A 20,766-nucleotide genomic window follows, 5' to 3' on the forward strand; every position below is an offset into this window, starting at 1 on the left:
AAGAACAAAAAAAAACTCTAAAATAAATCAACAATTATGGGACAATATTAAACTATGAAAGAACAAAAACCAATAATTCAACGACTTTATAAAACACAAAAAAATAACAATAATAATAATTATAATAATAAAACAAAAACCTTCGCGTTAAAACTTTAATCGAATTAATAAAAATTAATTAATTTGAAAAAAATAATAAATAAAATAACTTAACTTTCGCAAATAATCATTAATGTTCCTGTCACAATTGTTCCAGATGCAAATTTTTCGGATTTTCCTTATATACAATACCTGACACGTAAGTTTAAATCTCTTCATAACGAGTTGAAGAGATAGGGTCAATTATATTTAACTGTATTTTATATATATTTTGTTTTATGTAAGATTTAATCATATGGATTGAGGCATAAAGATAAATTATAGAAGAATAAGTTTCTTTTTGGTTGGTTAGTAATAAAATTTCTTCGAAGTCGTTTGTTTTGCAAGTATACCTACTACAACCGCTAGAAAATGACTGTATTTGGTTAAAAGAGAGATGTCGTCACACATGTGTATCGAATTATTGCGGATCGTAGCACTTAACTGAATGTAACCAAAATCTTCGAATTATCCAGGAGATGCTTGAAATCAAAGTAGCCTATTCTAAGTGGCTTGGATTAAGAGTCAAGATTGTGTCGTCATCTTCGCTAACCTGTAAAAGTATTGAGCGGTATTTGGAACATTTTCACCAGACACTTGGGCATCTTACATTGCACCTCAAAGGGAGAACTATTGAACATAAACCTCTTTGTTGTTCTCCCAATGCTTAACTTTAAAAATAGAACAATTAATTGTTATTTCCTACTACTTAATTGTTTTGAAATTATGCAGTGTTATTTTTGCATAATCCACAAAAATCAGGTAGCTCTTAGCAACATTCTTAGCCTCTGATAATTGTCCATGGGTATATGTACTCCCAAATCTAAGTATTATCCTTAACATATGCAACATATGGCTCTCATTGGCTTCATACCAAAATTATGCTACACTGTTCGTGCTTTTTTCCAAGAAAAGTGTCTTAAAATACATTAATGGGTATACTGAACATGTATTTGGTATACCATTAAAGAACACCATAACACATTTGCATGCAGCAAAAGAAGAACACAACACAAACAATTGTGGAGAATCGTATATACAAAAATACAATGGGGCAATAAATTCCATAAGAAAACAAATAAAGCAAGGAGGCAAGCTACAAGCTCCACAAAAACAACAAAAAGAAGCAGTGAAATCAATACACAAGGAATATTGCATTGGAAACGATGATAAAATAAAACACAATCACACATAAATGTCCTTATAAACAATGCCAGAAACAATGGCCAAAGTGGAGGCCATACAAAAATGTAATTTTCCGAATTTGTCACGAATCAACAATTTATTCTCAGGCCACTCTTCAATGACACGGCAGCAACGAGTATTCGATGCTATCTGCTACCAACACCTACATGGAAAAATAAAACAAGAGGCAGAGGGGAGGAAGGAAAAAAACGGAAAACAGATTGATCCCAAGTAACGGTGTTAAGCCCTTCCTGGTAATCTTACTGGCTGTTTTTCCCGCTGCATAGACCTTCATGGGAATGCATGTATTTCACTGGGCGAACAGTCCACCAATATCTATGGCCATTTCGCTGCACGAACGGCTTAAAGAAATAATCATCATATCGAGTAGAGAAAATATTTACACAATAAATGTATTGCATCCAGAGAAACATGGCTACTTCACACTATTGTTGTTTGGCGGGGCTACTGCCAACTCCTGGAACGGATCCCGACACCAGTAAACACCCTTTCCAATACAAAGACCAAATCCTTACCTGCCAACTAAAAATATGGTTGGTGTATTTACAACAGCCATATCCTTCCGCGTGACCAAGGCAACGTAAAGGATTAAAAACATTGTTCGCATCGTTGTTCTCATCGTTTGTGGTTTCCTCTTTTTCTCCTGCCCTTTGTTGTTTGGGTATTGTTATAAAAAGGTTTCTGCTTGTTTTTAATACAATTTCTCAAAGATTTCTTTTCAATTGTCGATCGCCTTTGTGAAAATGCATCATTTTAATTGAATTGGTCTTGTTCTTTTTGCATGTGTGTGTATTTTTCAGATCCACCGGAAATCATCAAGAAACCTCAAAACCAGGGCGTCCGAGTGGGAGGAGTAGCAACATTTTATTGTGCGGCCAGAGGTGATCCACCACCTACAATAGTGTGGCGTAAAAATGGAAAGAAAGTATCAGGTGAGTGGACAACAAAATACCAAGAAACTATTGTTATTATCAAACGAATATAGGAAAGGTTTTACAACGGAAAAAAGTTGAGAAAAAGAACTTGGTCACTTTAATTAAAACTAGTAGAGAACACCAATTTCCTTTTAAGACTTTTTTTTAAAGTATTACAAATGTCAATTTCATTTGAACTTTCCAAAAAAGATTTATACACTTCGCTATGAATCATTTTCCATGCTATATTAGTAAAAGGTAGCCGATAGGATCCCATGAGGGCAACAATGCACCACTAAAGTGGGAAATCAAATATTTAAGTATTTTATATGCATGTCCGTCTATGTTGCAGCGAAATCTGATGAAAAATGAGCTGCCAGGTGAATATTCTCTATTTGAAAAGAAGACGGAGAAATGGTTATTTAGAAACACCCTCTTAGGAATGCAGGATGCACAATATTGCCAGCATTACAACAGATGGGGCATGATATATTCACAGCATGTCTAAGACTAGTAATCGTACCAAAGCCCGGATCGGCAAGTTCTGTAACGACAAGAGCTTATGAGCCTTACGTTAATTGTTTATTGCTCTTTCGAGGCAAGCTCATTTATCGCAGTAGTATTCTTATCCTAGCCCAAACACTGTGGGATAGAATATATTGACAGAATCTTATATATAAAATTCAATTTGTGTTTGTTTGGTTGTTCCGTAAAGACTCAAAAACGGCTGAACCGATTACCTTAAAATTTCCACAGATTGTGTAAGTTGGTCTGGAAGGAAATAAGGCTATATAATTTTTTGATATTGGGAGGAGGGCAGACCCTCCCCTTACACCAAAAGTACAACCCAAAAATAAAAGTGGATCGATCGGGACCATATGGGATTCAAATGAAAGGTATTCAGGAGTGGAGTACGAATTTCATAATAAAAGTTGGGTCCAAGTACCTTGGGGACTGCCCCAACCCCAAAACTCCTTTATACAGATATATTCGAAGTTCATGTCAATATGGGACTAATGGCCATATGGAACTCAATTGAAAGGTATTAGGGAGTAAATTACGAATATGACATTAAAATTTGCGTTTAAATATAGGTGTCGCTTTTCCTCCTAAAAATATGTCAAATGGGTTATTTCACCCATTATGACAATATGGGATTCAAATGAAATGTATTTGAGAGTAAAAAACGAATTTCATATCCATAATTGGAGCCAAGTGTTTTGGGGTACGCCCAAAATTACCGCCTAACCTGAACTTTATTTCCGTTGGAAATAAAGAAGGAATTTGATATCTATTTTCAGTGCAAAGTGCCGGTGGCCGCCCTAACCCCAAAACACCCTCCAAACGGTTTATATTTACCGGCCATGGCAATATGGGGCTCAAATAAAAGGGATTTTGAAGTGCAGCACGAATTTGATATCCATATTTGAGTCGAAAACATTACCCGAAGAAAGAACATTACCACCAGGAGCCGAGAAGGGTCAAATTCTCTCACGTCAATGAGTGCTTTCCGATTTAAGTTTGAACTCAATGATAAGGGACTTTTTTATAGCCGAGTCCGAACGGCATCCCGCAGTGCGACACCTCTTTGGGGAAATTTTTTAAATGTCCATGCATGGCATTGTACCTCGCAAATGTCGCCAACATTAAGTGCGGATAAATACCGCTTTGTCCGATGTTCCCGCCAGGATTCAACGCGTTTGGCGTTTAGCGAAGTGTCCCCTCCCTAAAAAGATATTAGAGAGTTAAGGAAGGCGCAGTGGAGCGGGCCCGGTTCGGCTAGTAGTATATATATATATTAGATAGACAGATAAATAGAAAAAACTAGTAAAACTCTGCCATTACGGAACGGGTAGAGATAACCCTTTGCAATTTTGAGTTAGTAAAATTGTTCGGGCTACCACACGAAAGCACTGCTATCAAGGCGAGTATGCATGAAATTTCGCATTAAGTATTTTACTCCATTGCCATAAGAGAAAGTTTTTTTCAATGTAAATATATTGCAGCCTACACTGTTTGCAGCGTGCCGTTTCGTTAATTCACACGTTTTGCGCTAGGAAGACAATCAAAAGCTCTTACACAACATTTAAATTTTCTTGCCTAACTTAAAAGACAAGGGATTTTTCAAGGTTTTTGCCTGTTAGGGCGAAGACCTTTTTAATTTTACAATTTTCGTTGGTTTCTCTTTCGAGGCGAGCTCAATGATCGGAAAATTTCTTGCAATGGGAAAGAAAAACCAGAGAACACCACGCACACCAACAACTATGGAACGCGTTTCGTAATTTGGTCAGAATAACACATCGACCCTATTAGGTGTGAAGGCTTCAAGGGCCGTACATTGGTATGTTGTTACTTATATCGTATTTATTGGGAAAACGTCTATATGATATAAATACCACATTACCCATGATCGACAGTCCTGTGTGCTAGCTCTTATTTTCCCAATGCAATTGTTTTTGTAATGGCGGATTTTTTGTCTACACAATTACATTATTTCCATGGCATACACATGATTCTGCGCATCATTTGGAAGTTGTATTGATGGCTTCGATCGCTGGACAACGGCTCTCGCTGTTGCTCCGTGTGCCCTGGTTTGAATCGCGGCCGGGCACTGCCGAATTTTTTTATTTTTAAGTTTATTTGCCTGTTAAGGTGAAGATCATATTAACTTTACAATTTTCGTTGGTTTCTCTTTCGAGATGAGCTTAATGATCGAACAATTTCTTGCAATGGAAAAGGAAAGCCAGATATCGCCACACACACCAACCACTATGGGACCCGTTTTGTCATTTGGTTAGAATAAATCATCGGCCATATTAGGTGTGAAGGCTTCAAGGGCCGTACGTTGACATGTTGTACTCATATCGCATTTATTGCGAAAAGGCCTCTATGATATAAATACCACATTACCCACACTGCATGTGTTTCTGTAATGTCAGATTTTTTGTCTACATAACTATACTACTCCCATGGCATACACATGATTCTGTGCACCTTTTGGAAGTGGTATTGATGGCTTCGAACGCTAGACGACATCAATAGCTTTCGCTGTTGCTTCGTGTGCCCAGGTCCGCATCCAGGCCGGGCTCTGCCGAATTGTTATTTTCAAGTGATTTTTTTTTGCCTTTCTGAGCTAAGGTAATTTTTTTATTTTTCTATATGTGATAGAAAAAGAGAACGCTTCGGTCTGCATCTGGACAATATCAGATGAATTATGAATTATTTTATTTTAATTACTCTACTTGGTTTATTTATGTTTATTCTCCCCCTAACGACCCCTTCATAAAAGGAACAGCAGGCATTTTAAGCAAACAACAGACTCTTTAGCAGGCAGCTTGCTGGTCTAAAGTTACAAACATATTGCTATGACAGCAAAACTACTGTTGTAAAAGCAGCAAAGTTACTACTCACAGTCAGAAGACAGTACCTGCTATAATCAGCAGACTTTTTTCGATCCCACTACTCGTATTGCTATGATAGTTCTGCCTTTCAGCACTGCATTACCAATGAATGAGGGATTTACACTTGCATCTAAGAGTCTTAAATGTATTCCGACCCTGTTGGCCACCGTGTTGCAGAGTTAACATGTCCGGCTATGAAACTAAACGCATGGTTTCGAATCCTGGCGAGAACGTTATAAACATTTTCAGCGGTGGTTCTCTCCTCCTAATGTTGGTGACATTTGTGTTCTGCTTTTCCATGCATAGAAGTCAAGTAAAAACTTATCATTGAGCTTATTCTTTAATCGGACGCAAGTTTCACATAAAGGAAATTTTCGCCAAGTAATCTAGTTTTGTGAAAAACATAATACTTTGTTTACGATAAAAGTACATGTTTTTTGCGAGAAATTCTTGCATATGTGACAAGCATAATCAAATAATCTGTTTCAGAGTTTATTTGGGTTTATTTCGATGTCTGATATTAAAAGTCTTCCATTTTGACACAACTCTCTTATAGTACTTTATTATGATTTGCTGTATTCCTTATACTATAAACACATTTAAATACCAACTATGGGGTGCATATATCTTTATTGCGTAAATACTACCAAACAATGTAGGTGCCTAGAAATTCTTGATTTGTTTTCTTGTACCCAGCAGCCATTTGTCCGTTTTTGTAATGATGTTTGTCATTGGAACTACCAGCATTTTTTGTTCCTAAGTCCTTACTTCAAAAATTATCTTTTTTCGAGTTTATGCGCATCCGCACTCAACCGAGCTGCCACACTGACAGACTACTCTTTGAACACTCAAAAAGAAAAACAATATGAATGTGAAAAAAAATTGCAAATTTTGCAAGCCCATTGACTTGTATAGGATTATTTTCTTGTGTACGTGCACAGTAAAATGCAAAAGTGTACGTAGGTTTGCCCATCACTGCTATACACGCTCAAATACTCACCTTTTTTTCTCTACTAGGAAGGTTACAAGAGAATAATTATTGGTTCGGTAAACGAATAATCATTTGAGCTTATCGAAACACTTTCGCTATTAAAGAGTTTTTGGTTTGACAACAAAAGAAAGGCACCAAAGTCCAATCGCTTTTCCCCTTAGACCCATATTGGTAACTGATTACAAACGATGTGTCTAAGTAACATGTTAGTCAGTCTCCCAAGTTTCTTCAGAATAAACAATTAGTAGTGAATTTGCCTCAAGTCTTTTGTAGAGGAGTACAACAAATTAGAGTCGGTGATCGTCTTGAGTGTGGTCGTCTTATTTGTGATAAAAAATTAAATCAAATTACAAGACAACGATTTTTAATTTGTAATTCCAAACCATTTAAGTCACCTGGACCTGTTGCAATATTTCCGAGAGGCCTATAAGCCTTAGGTCCTTTCTACTTAAAGCCATGAAAACATGATAAAGGGTAGGACATCCAGCGAACTGCTTAAATACAGACAGCATGCCTATGTCAAGGCAAGGTCGGTGGAGACTGCCCTGCACGAGGTTGTGCATAAAATAGAAGAATCCTTCGATGCAAAGGCGTACACATTGGCGGTTTGCATTGACATCGAGGAGGCGCTTAATAATGTGCGGACCGACATACTGATCCAATCCTTAGACCAGTACTGGGTGGACCCGGTCCTTAGAGACTGGATAAACCATTAGCTAAGGAACAGGTATATAAATTGCGGGTCCCACGACAAAAATATAAGGGAGAAAGTGGCGCAGGGCACGCCGGGAGGGGCATTTTATAGCCACTCCTTTGGTTGACAACCATAAATATTCTATTACGGATGCTGACTGAGGAGGGATTTGAACCCGTCTGTTATGCAGACGATAATATAATACTTCTTAGGGGTAAGGATCCGAACCATCTCTGTAGAAGGGCCGAAAGGGTCTTGCATATGGCACATGACTGGGCTAGACCCAAAGGTCTCAATGCTAACCCAGAGAAGACAGAAATATGCCTGTTCACGAGGAAGGCGAAGGTGGGCCAATTTGATTGAAAAAACGATTTCGATATCTGACAAGGTCAAATACTTAGGTGTGACCTTGGATAGGAAACTTAATTAGAGTGTCACATTCTGAAGCGTACTGGGAAGGCTCACAGATGTTGGGCAATATGCAGACGGACACTATGTAGGCTCGATATCTATTCTATTCTATTCTAGATATCCGACCCATTGGCATACAGATTGAATATGAGGCAGCAACTGCAGCTAAAAGACTATGGGAGAATGTATTGAGGATGGGAGCAACTCATACCATAGCGGTATAATCGAGGCGACGATAGGAAACCTGGAAGAACGAGACGAGGATTCCGACCTGATAATTGAGACGACACTTGAGGTCGAGTGCGAGGCACTGCTGCCAGCGTCATAGTCTTGAACTGATGAAACCCTAGTATTGCCATCGGAAGTTCATGTTACCCGGATGGATCAAAGCTAGGGGACAGAGTGGGCCTGGGGGTCTATTTTGAGAACCCAGGGACTGAGTTCTATTTTAGACTGTCTGACCATAATACGATCCTGCAGGCAGAGATTCGGGCGATCACGGAATACGTGAGGTGGTGTGGTGTACATGCGAGGACGTTGAGAGTGAACAGCTTTACGGGCAGTAAAATGGCCATAAGGGCAATAACAACCAGGACCGTAAGGCCACAAGCAGTCTGAGGATGGCACAATGCGCATCGTTTGGGTGCCGGTCCATTACGGAGTAAGGGGGAATGAAAAGGCAGACGATTTGGCAGTGAAGGCCAAAAACTGCCGTCGATAAACTTGGTTAACCAAAAGCCTTTCTGGTCGACGCAGTTCGATTTAAGGGCGTGGGCGACAATTTAACACTGTGGAACAGCGAAACATCACCCCATAGGGTGACGCGAATCGTGAGAGGACGAGGCTATTACTGAAAGGAGGTAAGAATGACGCCAGTATAGCCTTTGGTGTCATAAGGGAACACATAGGGCTGCGAGCTCACTTATGGAAAATCGGTGTGGCAAGTGAAAGCATATGTAGGGCATGTGGGGAAGATGAGACGTTGGAGCACTTCCAATATCATTGCCCGGCTTTCGCGACCAACAGACGCCGGTGCTTAGGTGGGGACGCAATAACAGACATGAATCAACCGAGGTGAGTTAAATGGAAAACAATTAAGGATTTTGTAAGTAACACGGAATTCCTAACTTAAAATTATCTTTTTCGAGGTTACTTTTTAGTTTTTAGAGCGCACAACAAGCCGATTACTGGCTTAGTTGTATGTTTTAAGTGGCATGGGGCAGATTAATATCTGCATCCTCTTTTCAACCTTACCTAACTTAATTTCTTATTTTATTTGCCCATTAGGGCGAAGCTCATCATTTATATGATGTGCTACTTTCTCTTTCAAGATGAGCTCAATAATCGAAATATTTATATTAAGGAAAATCGAAAAGAAGTGGTAAAATTTTTAATTCTGATTTTAATTGAACCAAACCCATACGAGTACAACATCTGACTTCAAATAATCATAAATATGGTTCAATTTAGTAACTAACTATCATATAGACCAATTATTCGTTTCAACTAATTGAGATTTCAGAAAGAAATTATGCAATTTTGATTTTGTTTGAAGAATTCTTTAGTTTTGTATATTTGCTCTTTGAGGTCACCGCAGCGCAGAGGTTAGCATGTCCGCCTATGACGCTGAACGCCTGGGTTTGAAAACTGGCGAGACCATCAGAAAAAATATTTATTGGTGGTTTTTCCCTCCCAATGCTGGCAACATTTGTGAGGTACTATGACATGTAAAACTTCTCTCCAAAGAGGTATAGCACTGCGGCACGCCGTTCGGTCTCGACTATAAAAAAGGAGGCCCCTTATCATTGAGCTTAAAAAATTGAATCGGATATGTGAGATGTTTGTCCCTGTCCCTTAGTGGAATGTTCATGGGCAAAATTTGCAATTTGCTTTTTGATCTTATAAACTCAGAGTGAATCTTCAAGGTCTCTTATTATTGAAAAAATTCTACTTTGAATACCGTCTACAGCCTTGTGACCCAATTAACTTTGGTCCGCTATAAAGAATACCTTTAGCTTCGCTTACAATACTTAAACTTTTATTGCAACCTTTTATTTGAATTTGTTAATATTTAATAATCCAATAAGTTATTGTGTGAATTCAAATAATAAAAATGATTTGTGACCTCCATGGACGAGCATATGTGTCCTGCTGCACATGTAGATCCCAACACGCAAACATACCCATACACTTATCATACATGCCATTGTTTATCCCTTACTACCGACTAACTTTAACATTTTGTTTTTCTCTTTCTCCTCAATTTTTGTTACCCAGGCACCCAATCACGTTACACGGTATTGGAACAACCGGGCGGTGTTTCAATATTACGCATCGAGCCTGTACGTTCTGGACGTGATGATGCTCCCTACGAGTGCGTAGCTGAGAATGGTGTTGGTGATGCTGTATCAGCAGATGCTACATTAACAGTATATGAAGGTAAGTGTTGTTGTGACAAGAAAACCACCAACCAACCAACCAATCCCAATGTTCGTACATATCCTCCCCCAATACCTTTGCGAAGAACTTGAGTATATTGGTGTGGAAGCCACCTATGTGTTGGCCCACTGCACTTAACAGCAATAATTCTTGGGCCAGCATCAATCTTAAAACCTCACCACAAAAACAAAAAAGGATAAAGTTTTTATTTAATTAAATTTTATCAAAATATTTAGTAAACTCTGCTGGCGCAACATCCTTTAGTAAAATTAATCCTTGATAAAGTACTGGAAAAAAAACTCAAATCAACTATATTTTTAACTTTTCATTGGTTTTTTTTTGGAAAGCTTTTCGTTTTTTGCTAAATATTCATTCCTGTTGTTGTTGTTGGTAAGTAGCAGTGGCAACAACAAAGTTTGGGATCTCTTAACTTTTTATATAAACATTTATTCTATGGCATATAGTTGATTCTACCACACATACAAAGTTATACCAACACACAGCTGACAAGCCAAAAACGTTTCAAAATGGTATTGAGTTTCTGTTGAGTGGAAGTTTAACTGAGTGGTTATGTGTTAGTGAGTGTGTTAATTTTTTAAATTTCCACAAAAAACTTAGAGAGTGCTATCTATGGTTGTTTGTTTGTGCGTATGTATGAATTTGTTGTTGTGGTAACGTTTGATTTTGTTCTATTGATCTCTTGAAACTGTAAACTAAAAAAAGACGCACACACTATTGAAATAAAACCACTCATCCATACACCAAAAAAATAATACACATGCATACACACATATACCGATATTGTGTCACAAAAAGTCTCACCACTATTTTGACAAAACCCTTACACAAACTTTCCAAATTCCACACACACACACACTTTCATACTATCTCATACAAACACATGGACTTTAATATTGATTAAGAGCGTCCTCTTTATATGGATAACTAAAGGACAAAGTTTTGATCCAAGAGCTTAATCAACCAAAAATGTGTTTTAAGTTTAAAACAAAAATCAATGGCTTTCTGAAGATGTTCGTAGATGAATGTGCATAAAAATCTCTGTTAGAAATTTTTTTTTTTTGATTACAACAAAAGCTTTATTTTTAACTCAATATCAATTCTAAACCTAAATTCAAGGTTTAGTTACAATGAGTGGATTTTCTCTGCAAAGCATAGATTGTTTGAATGTTAAAAGTAACTCAAAACAAATAATTCTTTGTTCAAACACAAATGTTTTGATTTGTAATATAACATATTCAAGGCTTTCCTTCGTAGTAGCCTGATAGACTGGGCATTGGTGGAGCTTTAACTTTGATTATCGCGTATACCGTTGTATGTACCATTCAGACAAATGAGATTGCTAAATTGTTCAATGTTCCGCGACACCGAGTTAGCTATGCTTATAATAGTTTAATAACACGGGCTTTCAATTCAGTTAACCTAAATTACCAAAAAAAATCCAAGCAACATATGGAGTTCAGACTCCAAAAATAACCTTGAATAATATTTCAGAAGATTATATTGAGATTTAAATTTTATTTATAAGTGTATATTTTCAAAATTAAAGTCTGAAAGGAAATTGTATTCCAAAGACCGAAATTAATCTTATATACCTTTCACCATGGATCGCATTTGTCAAGTCCTTTGCCCTATAACTCTTTAGGGCAAACGAAAGATAATGGATAAGAATTGCTATACTAATGGAGCTATACCAAGTTATGAACATATTGGGGCCAAACTTAGTTTGGCTCTTGGAGACAGTAGAAGTGATTGTGCAAAATTTAAGGCAAATCTCTCCCGACGTAAAATCGGGAGAGATGTTTATATGGGAGCTATATCAGGTTATCGACTGATTTAGACCATATTGGCAAGCATGTTGGATATCATAGAAAAAATCGTTGTACAAAATTTCAGTTTCGGATATGAATTGCGACTCCTGGAAGCTCAAAAAGTATGTATTATCAAGAGTTTGTTTTATATGGGAGCTATATCAGGTTATTAACCGATTTGGACCATACTTGGCATAGTTGTTGGAAGTCAAAACTAACTTCGAGAAAAATTTTAGCCAAATCGGATAAAAATTGCGCCCTCTAGCGGCTCAAGAAGTCAAAATACGATACCGGTTAATATGGAAGCTATATCAGGTTATCAACCGATATGAACCATACCTGGCACAGTTGTCGGAAGTCAAAACTAACCACTTCGTGCGTAATTTCTGACAAATCGGATAAAAATTGCGCCCTCTAGCGGCTCAAGAAGCCAATATACGAGACCGGTTTATATGGGAGCTATATTAGGTTATTAACCGATATGGACCATACCTAGGATAGTTGTAGGAAGTCAAAACAAACCACTTCGTGCGTAATTTCTGACAAATCGGATAAAAATTGCGCCCTCTAGCGGCTCAAGAAGCCAATATACGAGACCGGTTTATATGGGAGCTATATTAGGTTATTCACCGATATGGACCATACCTAGGATAGTTGTTGGAAGTCAAAACAAACCAATTCGTGCATAATTTCAGACAAATTTGATCACTAGGTTCAAGAAATCAAGATCGGGGATCGGTTTATAGACATCTATATGAAAATTTGGACCGATATAGCCCATTTACAATCTCAACCGACGTACACTAATAGGAAATATTCATGCAAAAATTTCAAGCATCTGGCTTTATTCCTTCGAAAATTATCGTATTTTCGGCAGACGGGCGGACAGGGCTAAATCGACTTAGAATGTCAAGACATACTTTGTTAGGTCTCAGATCAATATTTCGATGTGTTTCAAATGGATCGACAAATTAGTATAGTAGAGGGTATAACAAGTAAAAAAGCCATTAAGTTCGTCATAATGCAGTAAAAAATTTATTATTTATCATTTAGCTATAGCTAAGTCAGATTTCCACCCTATTCAAGAAGGCCTTACATAGCCTTCTCCAACACAACTCATTGTACCACATTCATTGGTTAGGTTAGGATAGGTTGAAAAGAGGGTGGAGATATTAATCCGCCCCATGCCACTATGGACTAAGCCAGTAATCGCGTTATTGTGCGCTCTAAAAACTAAAAAGTAGTCCCAAAAAAGAAAATTTTAAGTAAGGAATTCCGTGCTACTTGCAAAATCCTTATTTGTTTTCCATACCACTCCCCTAAGTGGGTTCATGTCTGGTATTGTGTCCCCACCTAAGTACCGGTGTCTTTTAGCCGGGCCATGACAAAGGAAATGCTCCAATGTCTCATCATCTTCCCCACATGCTCTTTACATGCTATCACTAGCCGCACCGATTTTCCATAAGTGAGCTCGTAGCACTATGTGTCCCGTTATGACACCAAAAGCTATACTGATCTCCTTCTTACTTCCTTTCAATAATAGCCTCGTCTTCTCACGATCTGGATCCACCCACTGCACTCCTGAATGTGACACTTACAATTAAGTTTTCAATCCAAGATCACTCCTTAATATTTGACCTTTTCAGATATCGAAATCGTTTCATAGAGGAAACGAGCGGCGTCAAATTGGCCCACCTTTGTCTTCCTCGTGAACAGGCATATTTCAGTCTTCTCTGGCTTAACATTGAGACCCCTGGGTCTTGCCCAGTTTTGTGCCATATGCAAAACCCTTTCGGCCCTTCTACATTGCTGGTTCGGATCCTTACCCCTAAGAAGTATTATATTATCGTCTGCATAACAGGCGGGTTTAAATCACTTCTCAGTCAGCATCCGTAAGAGGTTATATATGGTGGTTACCTAAAGGAGTGGCGAGTAAAGGCCACCTTTGACGTGTCCTGTGCCACTTTCTCCCTTATATTTTTGTCATGAAACCCGCAATTTATCCATCTGTTCCTTAGTATATGGTTTATCCACCCAGTACTGCACATTATTAAACGCCCCCTCGATTTCAATGCAAACCGTCTTTGCATCGAAGGATTCTTCTATTTTATTCACAACCTCGTGCAGGGCAGTATCCACCGACCTTCCCTTGACATAGGCATGCTATTTGTATGTAAGCAGTTCGCTGGATGTCCTACTCTTTAACATGGTATCCACAATGCGTTCTACGGTTTTGAGTAGAAAGGACGCAAGGCTTATTGGTCTGTAGGGCTTTGGTGTCGAATAACTTGGCTTGCCGGGCTTGGTTATAAAAACCATCCTTGCCTCCTGCCAGGCTTTCGGAGTATATGCAAGTCCTAGACCCGCTGTGAAAATAGTAGCCACATGAGGCGCCAGATAGTCTGCCTCCTTTTGTAGTAACGCCGGATATATTCCATCAGGTCCGGTTGACTTAAATGGTTTGAAGCTCCTCAAGCCATACATTCCGTTATGATAAACCTTCGATCAACCTCATTATTCCAAGATTCCGGTGTCTCTGTGAGTCCCGTCGTATCCTGTGGAAAATGCGTTTTCATCAAAAGCCTTAACATGTCCTCCGTTGTTTCTGCTCTCACTCCCATGTCGTCAACTAAAGTTTCACTATGGACATGGATTTTTGAGAAAAACTTTTTCATCAGGGCGGCATCATTAACGCTATCGATCTGGTCGCAGAAAAGCTGCCAGGAGGCACGTTTTGCTGCTCTAGTAATCTTATGGAAATCCTTGAGCCATGTGAAATACAAATCCCCATATACTTCCGCTTTTTTACGACCTGCTCTGTTAAAAAGTCTTCGGACCTGTTTCCCAATATTGCGAATCCCCTGGTCATCCAGGTTTTTTCTTGAGCTGATTTCCTTTCCCGAACAGGACAACTATCTTCGAAAGACTCCATTAGTGCAGTCGTAATCCTGTAGACATTGTCGTCAATGTCTTCTATGCTTGGACAATCTAAATTATCTTCTCCAGGTCTTCTTCTATGTAGTCTTCCGAATTTTGTCCAGTTGATTTTCAACTTATTGCGGAAGCTTATCGGATTCGGCGCTGGCCGTGCTATTCTAAACCTAATGTAGCGATGGTCTGAGAAGGAATGCTTCATGGAGATCCTTCAAACCTGAACCTCATCGATTAGATTTTCTGAACATTCAACGGTTAAAAATGCACCTTTATGCGCTTAACCACTTAAATTGATTGAAATTTTGCACGAATGCTTCTTTTCAGTGTTGGTCGGTTGGGATTGTAAAAGGTCATCGTTTATGTATAGCATCCATATAAACCGAACTCCTTCTTCCGCCGCTGGAGGGCGCAATTATTATCCATTTTCCCTGGAATTTCGCGCATAGTGGTTGTGACTTCCTGGATATTGGAAGTCACAACAAAGCACTATGCGCGAAATTCCAGGGAAAATGGATAATAATTGCGCCTTCCTAGTATGTCCCAAATTGATCGTTGACCTGATATGGCTATTGTACTTCTTAAGGTCGAAAATACTATGCGACTTGGCTTACATTTTGTACATAGTGCTTAGTTATGATAACCAACATTTATGCCAAATGTGAACCAAGTCTAGGTTCAGATTCTAGGTTCCATGTAAATCGAATTTCCGGTTTGACGTTTTGTGCCGCTAATAGGTGCTATTTTTTCTGACTGTTTTGCACATAGTGGTTTGTTATGTCTTCCAACATGCGTGCCAAGTATGCACGCAATTATTATCCAATTTTCATGTTGGCTTATGGTGTTTTATTAAGCCTTTCAGCTTGCACACGTAGTATGGTCCGATGTCTCAAATTAATTTCTTAAGCTCTGCTCTGACGCTGTAGTTATTAAGCGAATTGGCTAAATGTTGCGCGCGCTAAGTATTGTTCAAATCAGCTCATAATCTGATGTAGCTACCAGAGAATTTGATCGATTTATTTGAAATTAGTTGAAAGTACTTTCCAAATGTGATCTATGGTGAATGGTATATGAAATTCGGCTCTGTTTTGCCATTTATTTACTTAACATAGAAAATGATAGTTGATATTTTAACTCTATGTTATGTATAGCCTGCTGAGTAAAAGCTTAATAATTGACATTACATTATTTTAGTTGTTTTGTTTATGAAAACACATTCGAGAATCAATTATAAATAATTGAAGCTTTTCTCCCAAAATGTATTTGATAAAGGAGCTAGAAAGCGTTCATATGGAAACACAAAATGTTGTTAGCATAATAATTACAGCAATTATGGTTATTATGGTATTTTTATTTTGTTTTCTGCTTCGGTCATTAGCTGGCAATTAAATAACAACAATTTGAAACTATTGTTAAAAGTCCTTTTCTTTTTCTCTTTCTGGCTAATCACAATTAGCCAACAGAATGTAACATTCAGCATAATAAAACAAATTTCTAACAAAAATAAAAAGAAAGAAAAGGACTTAAGAAATTAAATAATGAGTTTAATAAGCGAAAAATAAAAGCATATCCCTAGGTGGCCCTTTGTTTATTATAGTTACAGCATATAAGAGGTTCGTTAGAACAATTCCAAGGGAAATGTTGGTGAATATAACTGCATAATTTATACCCTTCACTATTTTTGCATACTTTTATGTTTTATAAGCATTTTTCTTGGAGCATTTTAGTGGCATTTTATTTATTTCTTTGTTTTATTTGTTTTATGAATAATTTCTCATTTCTATATTGTTCATAATTTTTGCATACTTTTGGGGGTTATGTTGGCTTTTTTCCTCTATATAATAACTCAAACATCAGGGTTAACTATCATGCGGCTTCGTTTGCCGGTGTACATATTTTGCAAATAAAAATGAAACATAAATGTAATAATAAAACTAAAAGCTATTGCATATTTATAGGCTTTCACACTAGCAACAGTTCAGCATTTCCCATGTTTCCCACTAGCATACTCTATCTCTCACCCTTTGTGTGTGTTTCTTGCCTCGAACACAGGGAATGGTCAATCGAATATGGAGCCAAAGGCACCATGAGATCATTTTTATATTCTAGGCACATACACGCACTAACAGCACTTTACTTCATTTTATAGCACATGAACTTCCAACTACATTGCGGCTTTATTTGGCTCCGGGAATTTTCAATGGGAAAAAGAGCATCATGTGTGTGTTTGAAAAATCGTTTTGTTTTTCGTTGCTCTTTTTTTCATATTTTCATTGTCCCTAGCCATAGAGGGTTCAAATAGGATACCCGTGGTCGGTCATGGCTCCGTACAAATAGTAGTTTGTACTTCTCCACCCCTTTTTCTGGTTTTTTCAAAAGGTTTTCTCTTAACTTACCAACAAAAATCCCATATGCCAGCTGCCTTTTAATTTGCGTTACACTACAATTTATGTTATTAATACACTCAGACTTACATATTTGGCGATGCACAGCGTAGACCAGAAGGCTTTTCATTGTCCCTACATTCTGAATGCCTTTTATAATCGACTAGTGTGTGTGTGTGTAAGTGGTCTTACATTTGAGACTTTGCCCTGGCATTGGGCGTTGCATGAGCTTCAAATATTCTTCTATTACAACAGCCGCATTGGCTCTCTGTAAAAGGTGGGGGCGTTATAATCCTTTGACGCAATGAAACGCTGCTTTAATTCTGACAAGTAGGCTTTCATACGGTTTTGTTCATTTTCTCCCCAAATTAAAACCAACAGTAAAATTTTAAGCCCCATGTCTATGAGTCTCATAATTAACAAAGTGACAAAAGTGGAGGATATAAGAAACGTTGAATTTAGAATTGTTTTGATGAGTTCCGGATAATTAAGCTTACTATTGCAAGTTTGCCCATGAACATTACATTAAAGAACATAAGGGATATATCTCTCATATTAATGAGTTCAATTCAGTTTAGAATGTTCAATCTTAAAATGAATAATTAGACATGTCCTTCTTATAAGCGAGTCCAAGCGGCGTACCGTAAAGCAACACTACTTAGTAAATAAGCTTTATACCGTGGGAACCTTTTTTTCTTATGCTCTATTTAGGATTCGAATCCAGGTTTTCAGCGTCATAACTGGACATACTAACCTTTGTGTCAGCGTGGCTTCCATAAACTTTCTATTATCACTGTAAAAATTTTCATCAACATTGACCTCATTGAAGACCGTTTCACTCGAAGCCATTGTGTTCGCCCCGAAAGATAAAAGAAGAATACAGTCAGAGTTCAACCATAGTGCGGTGCAAGACAGTAGAATGAAAATGAGATGGGAAACCAACGCAACATTCTCAAAATTTTTTGCGCAACGCGTTCCTAAACGACTACCACAATATCTATGGAGTTTGGTCGAAATCCATTTAGATTTAGATATTGCTTCCATATATATGTTTGTCCGATTTTGATAAATTTTCAATGTGGGGTGGAGAGGCTCACCATCCTATGGTGAGCCTCTCCACCATAGGATGGGGGTATACTAATTCGTCATTCTGTTTGTTACACCTCAAAATATTCATCTAAGACCCCATAAAGTATATATATTCCTGATCGTCATGACATTTTAAGTCGATCTAGCCATGTCCGTCCGTTTGCCTGTCCATCCGTCTGTCTGTCGAAAGCACGCTAACTTTCGAAGGAGTAAAGCTAGCCGCTTGAAATTTTGCACAAATACTTTTTATTAGTGTAGGCCGGTTAGGATTGTAAATAGGCCAAATCGGTCCACGTTTTGATATAGCTGCCATATAAACCGATCTGGGATCTTGACTTCTTGATCAGTTAGAGGGCACAATTCTCGTCCGATTTGACTGAAATTTTGCACGTGGTGTTTTGGTATCACTTTCAACATCTGCGCTATGTATGGTTCAAATCGGTCCATAGTTGGACCGTATAAACCATTCTTGGGTCTTGACTTCTTGAGCCGATAGAGCGAGAAATTCTCATCTGAAAATTCTTGGCTGAAATTTTGCATAAGGTGTTTTGTTATGACTTCCAATAACTGTGCTAAGTATGGTGCAAATCGGTACATAACCTGATATAGCTGGCACATAAACCGATCTGGGATCTTGACTTCTTGAGCCTCTAGAGGGCGCAATTCTCATCCGATTTGGCAGAAATTTTGTACAACGTCTTCTCTTATGACCTTGAACATACGTGTCTAATATGGTCTGAATCGATCAATTGGCGTTGGAATAAAAATGCCAATACTGAAATGCTGCGCAAACAGGCAAGATCTTCGTGTGCCAATGTGCTTAGGCGCGAAAATTTTCTTTACGAACAGCGTCTGCGTACTAAGGTTATTGCTTCTACACGAGGAGGTAAGAGCTTTTGGTCGTTCGTGAAAACAGTAAAGGGTAGTTCTTCATCTATTCCAACTCTTGTTAAGGACGATCAAACGTTCACTGACCTGGTTGATAAGGCTAACCTGTTGGCTGATATATTTGTAGGCAACTCTTCCCTGCCGCATAGCAATCAACCACTCCCCTCAATCGAAAAAGTATATGGCGTCATGCCTTAAATATTTTTTCGAACTCGTGGAGTTATAAGGGTTCTTGATGGCATATCAACACTTATCTTACGCAAGTGTTCTTCGACGCTAGCTCGTCCATTGCGTAACCTTTTCAACCTTGCCTACCGTGTGGAAGTCTTCCCGGCGCGTTGAAAGGTTGCGAACGTTCAGCTATTACCCAAGAAGGGTGAGGCAAACAACCCTACGAATAATCGGCCAATTGCAATATGCTCTCCACTCTCAAAGGGCATGGAGAGCATGGTTAATCACCATCTTGTGAGGTATTTAGAGTCTAATGGCCTTCTTAGCGACCAACAGTATGGGTTCCGCAAAAATCGCTCTACGGGCGACCTAATGACACTTCTGTCGGAACGTTGGAGTCGCTCAATCCACCAGTTTGGTGAGAGTAAGGTTGTGGCTCTGGATATCTCCAAGGCATTTAATAGGGTCTGGCACGGTGCACTACTATCAAAGCTTGTCGCATTTGGTGTGGGTAATGGATTCGTTCGATTTATTTCGAGCATTCTCAGAGATCGCATTATTCGAGTCGTTATAGATGGGTTCTCATCCATTGAACACAAATTGACCGCAAGTGTACCCCAGGGCTCTGTCCTTTATCTTTCTCCTTCTCTTTTTCTAATTTTTATCAACGATCTGTTGGGTCAGACATCGAATCCGATCTACTCATTTGCGGATGACAGTAATCTCTGTCATTCGTACTCATTCGACCATAGGCCGAGTCTTAGAAAGACAAGAGGACAAGAGGTGGGTTATGGACGATACACTCTGCCAGGATTTGCTGGCCATTTCTGAGTGGGGTCGAATTAATCGAGTAGATTTTATGGCACGGAAGCCTCAGTGCTTCTTGTTGTCACACAGACGATTCGTTGACCCATTACGATCATCCTTGTGTATCAACGGTATACGATCATCTTTGTATATCATCTTTGTGTATCAAAGTGATTCTCGTTGGGCTAAATATGTATTTGAAGTGTCGAAAGAAGCATTCAAGTGTTTAGGCTTCTAAAAACGGTGTAAGAATTACTTCACTCCGTCTGATCTACTTAACATTTACACCACTTTCATAAGGCCGAAAATGGAGTACAAATCACATGTATGGTCTGGAGCTTCAAAATCATCCCTTGAGCTACTGGACCGTGTACAGAGGAGAGCAATGGCGTTGATTGGGGACAGTGGGGTATCCAACTCTATTGCCTTCCTTCTTCATCGTCGCAATGTGGGTTGTTTGGCGCTGTTCTATC

At 38.5% G+C, this 20,766-nt stretch overlaps 1 protein-coding gene across 5 annotated transcripts in view; it reads left to right on the plus strand.

Moving 5' to 3' along the window:
• Positions 1 to 20,766, plus strand: part of LOC106084428 (tyrosine-protein phosphatase Lar) — a 710,785-nt gene that overhangs the window by 192,152 nt on the left and 497,867 nt on the right. For all 5 annotated transcript variants that reach the window (XM_059365346.1, XM_059365348.1, XM_059365350.1 and 2 more), the window contains exons 2-4: positions 257 to 298; positions 2,145 to 2,276; positions 10,033 to 10,194. In XM_059365346.1, coding sequence (XP_059221329.1) covers positions 257 to 298; positions 2,145 to 2,276; positions 10,033 to 10,194 — 336 coding nt within the window. The remainder of the gene's footprint in view (positions 1 to 256; positions 299 to 2,144; positions 2,277 to 10,032; positions 10,195 to 20,766) is intronic.

The sequence above is a fragment of the Stomoxys calcitrans genome, chromosome 3, assembly GCF_963082655.1.
Source record: "Stomoxys calcitrans chromosome 3, idStoCalc2.1, whole genome shotgun sequence".
Lineage (NCBI taxonomy): Eukaryota > Metazoa > Arthropoda > Insecta > Diptera > Muscidae > Stomoxys > Stomoxys calcitrans.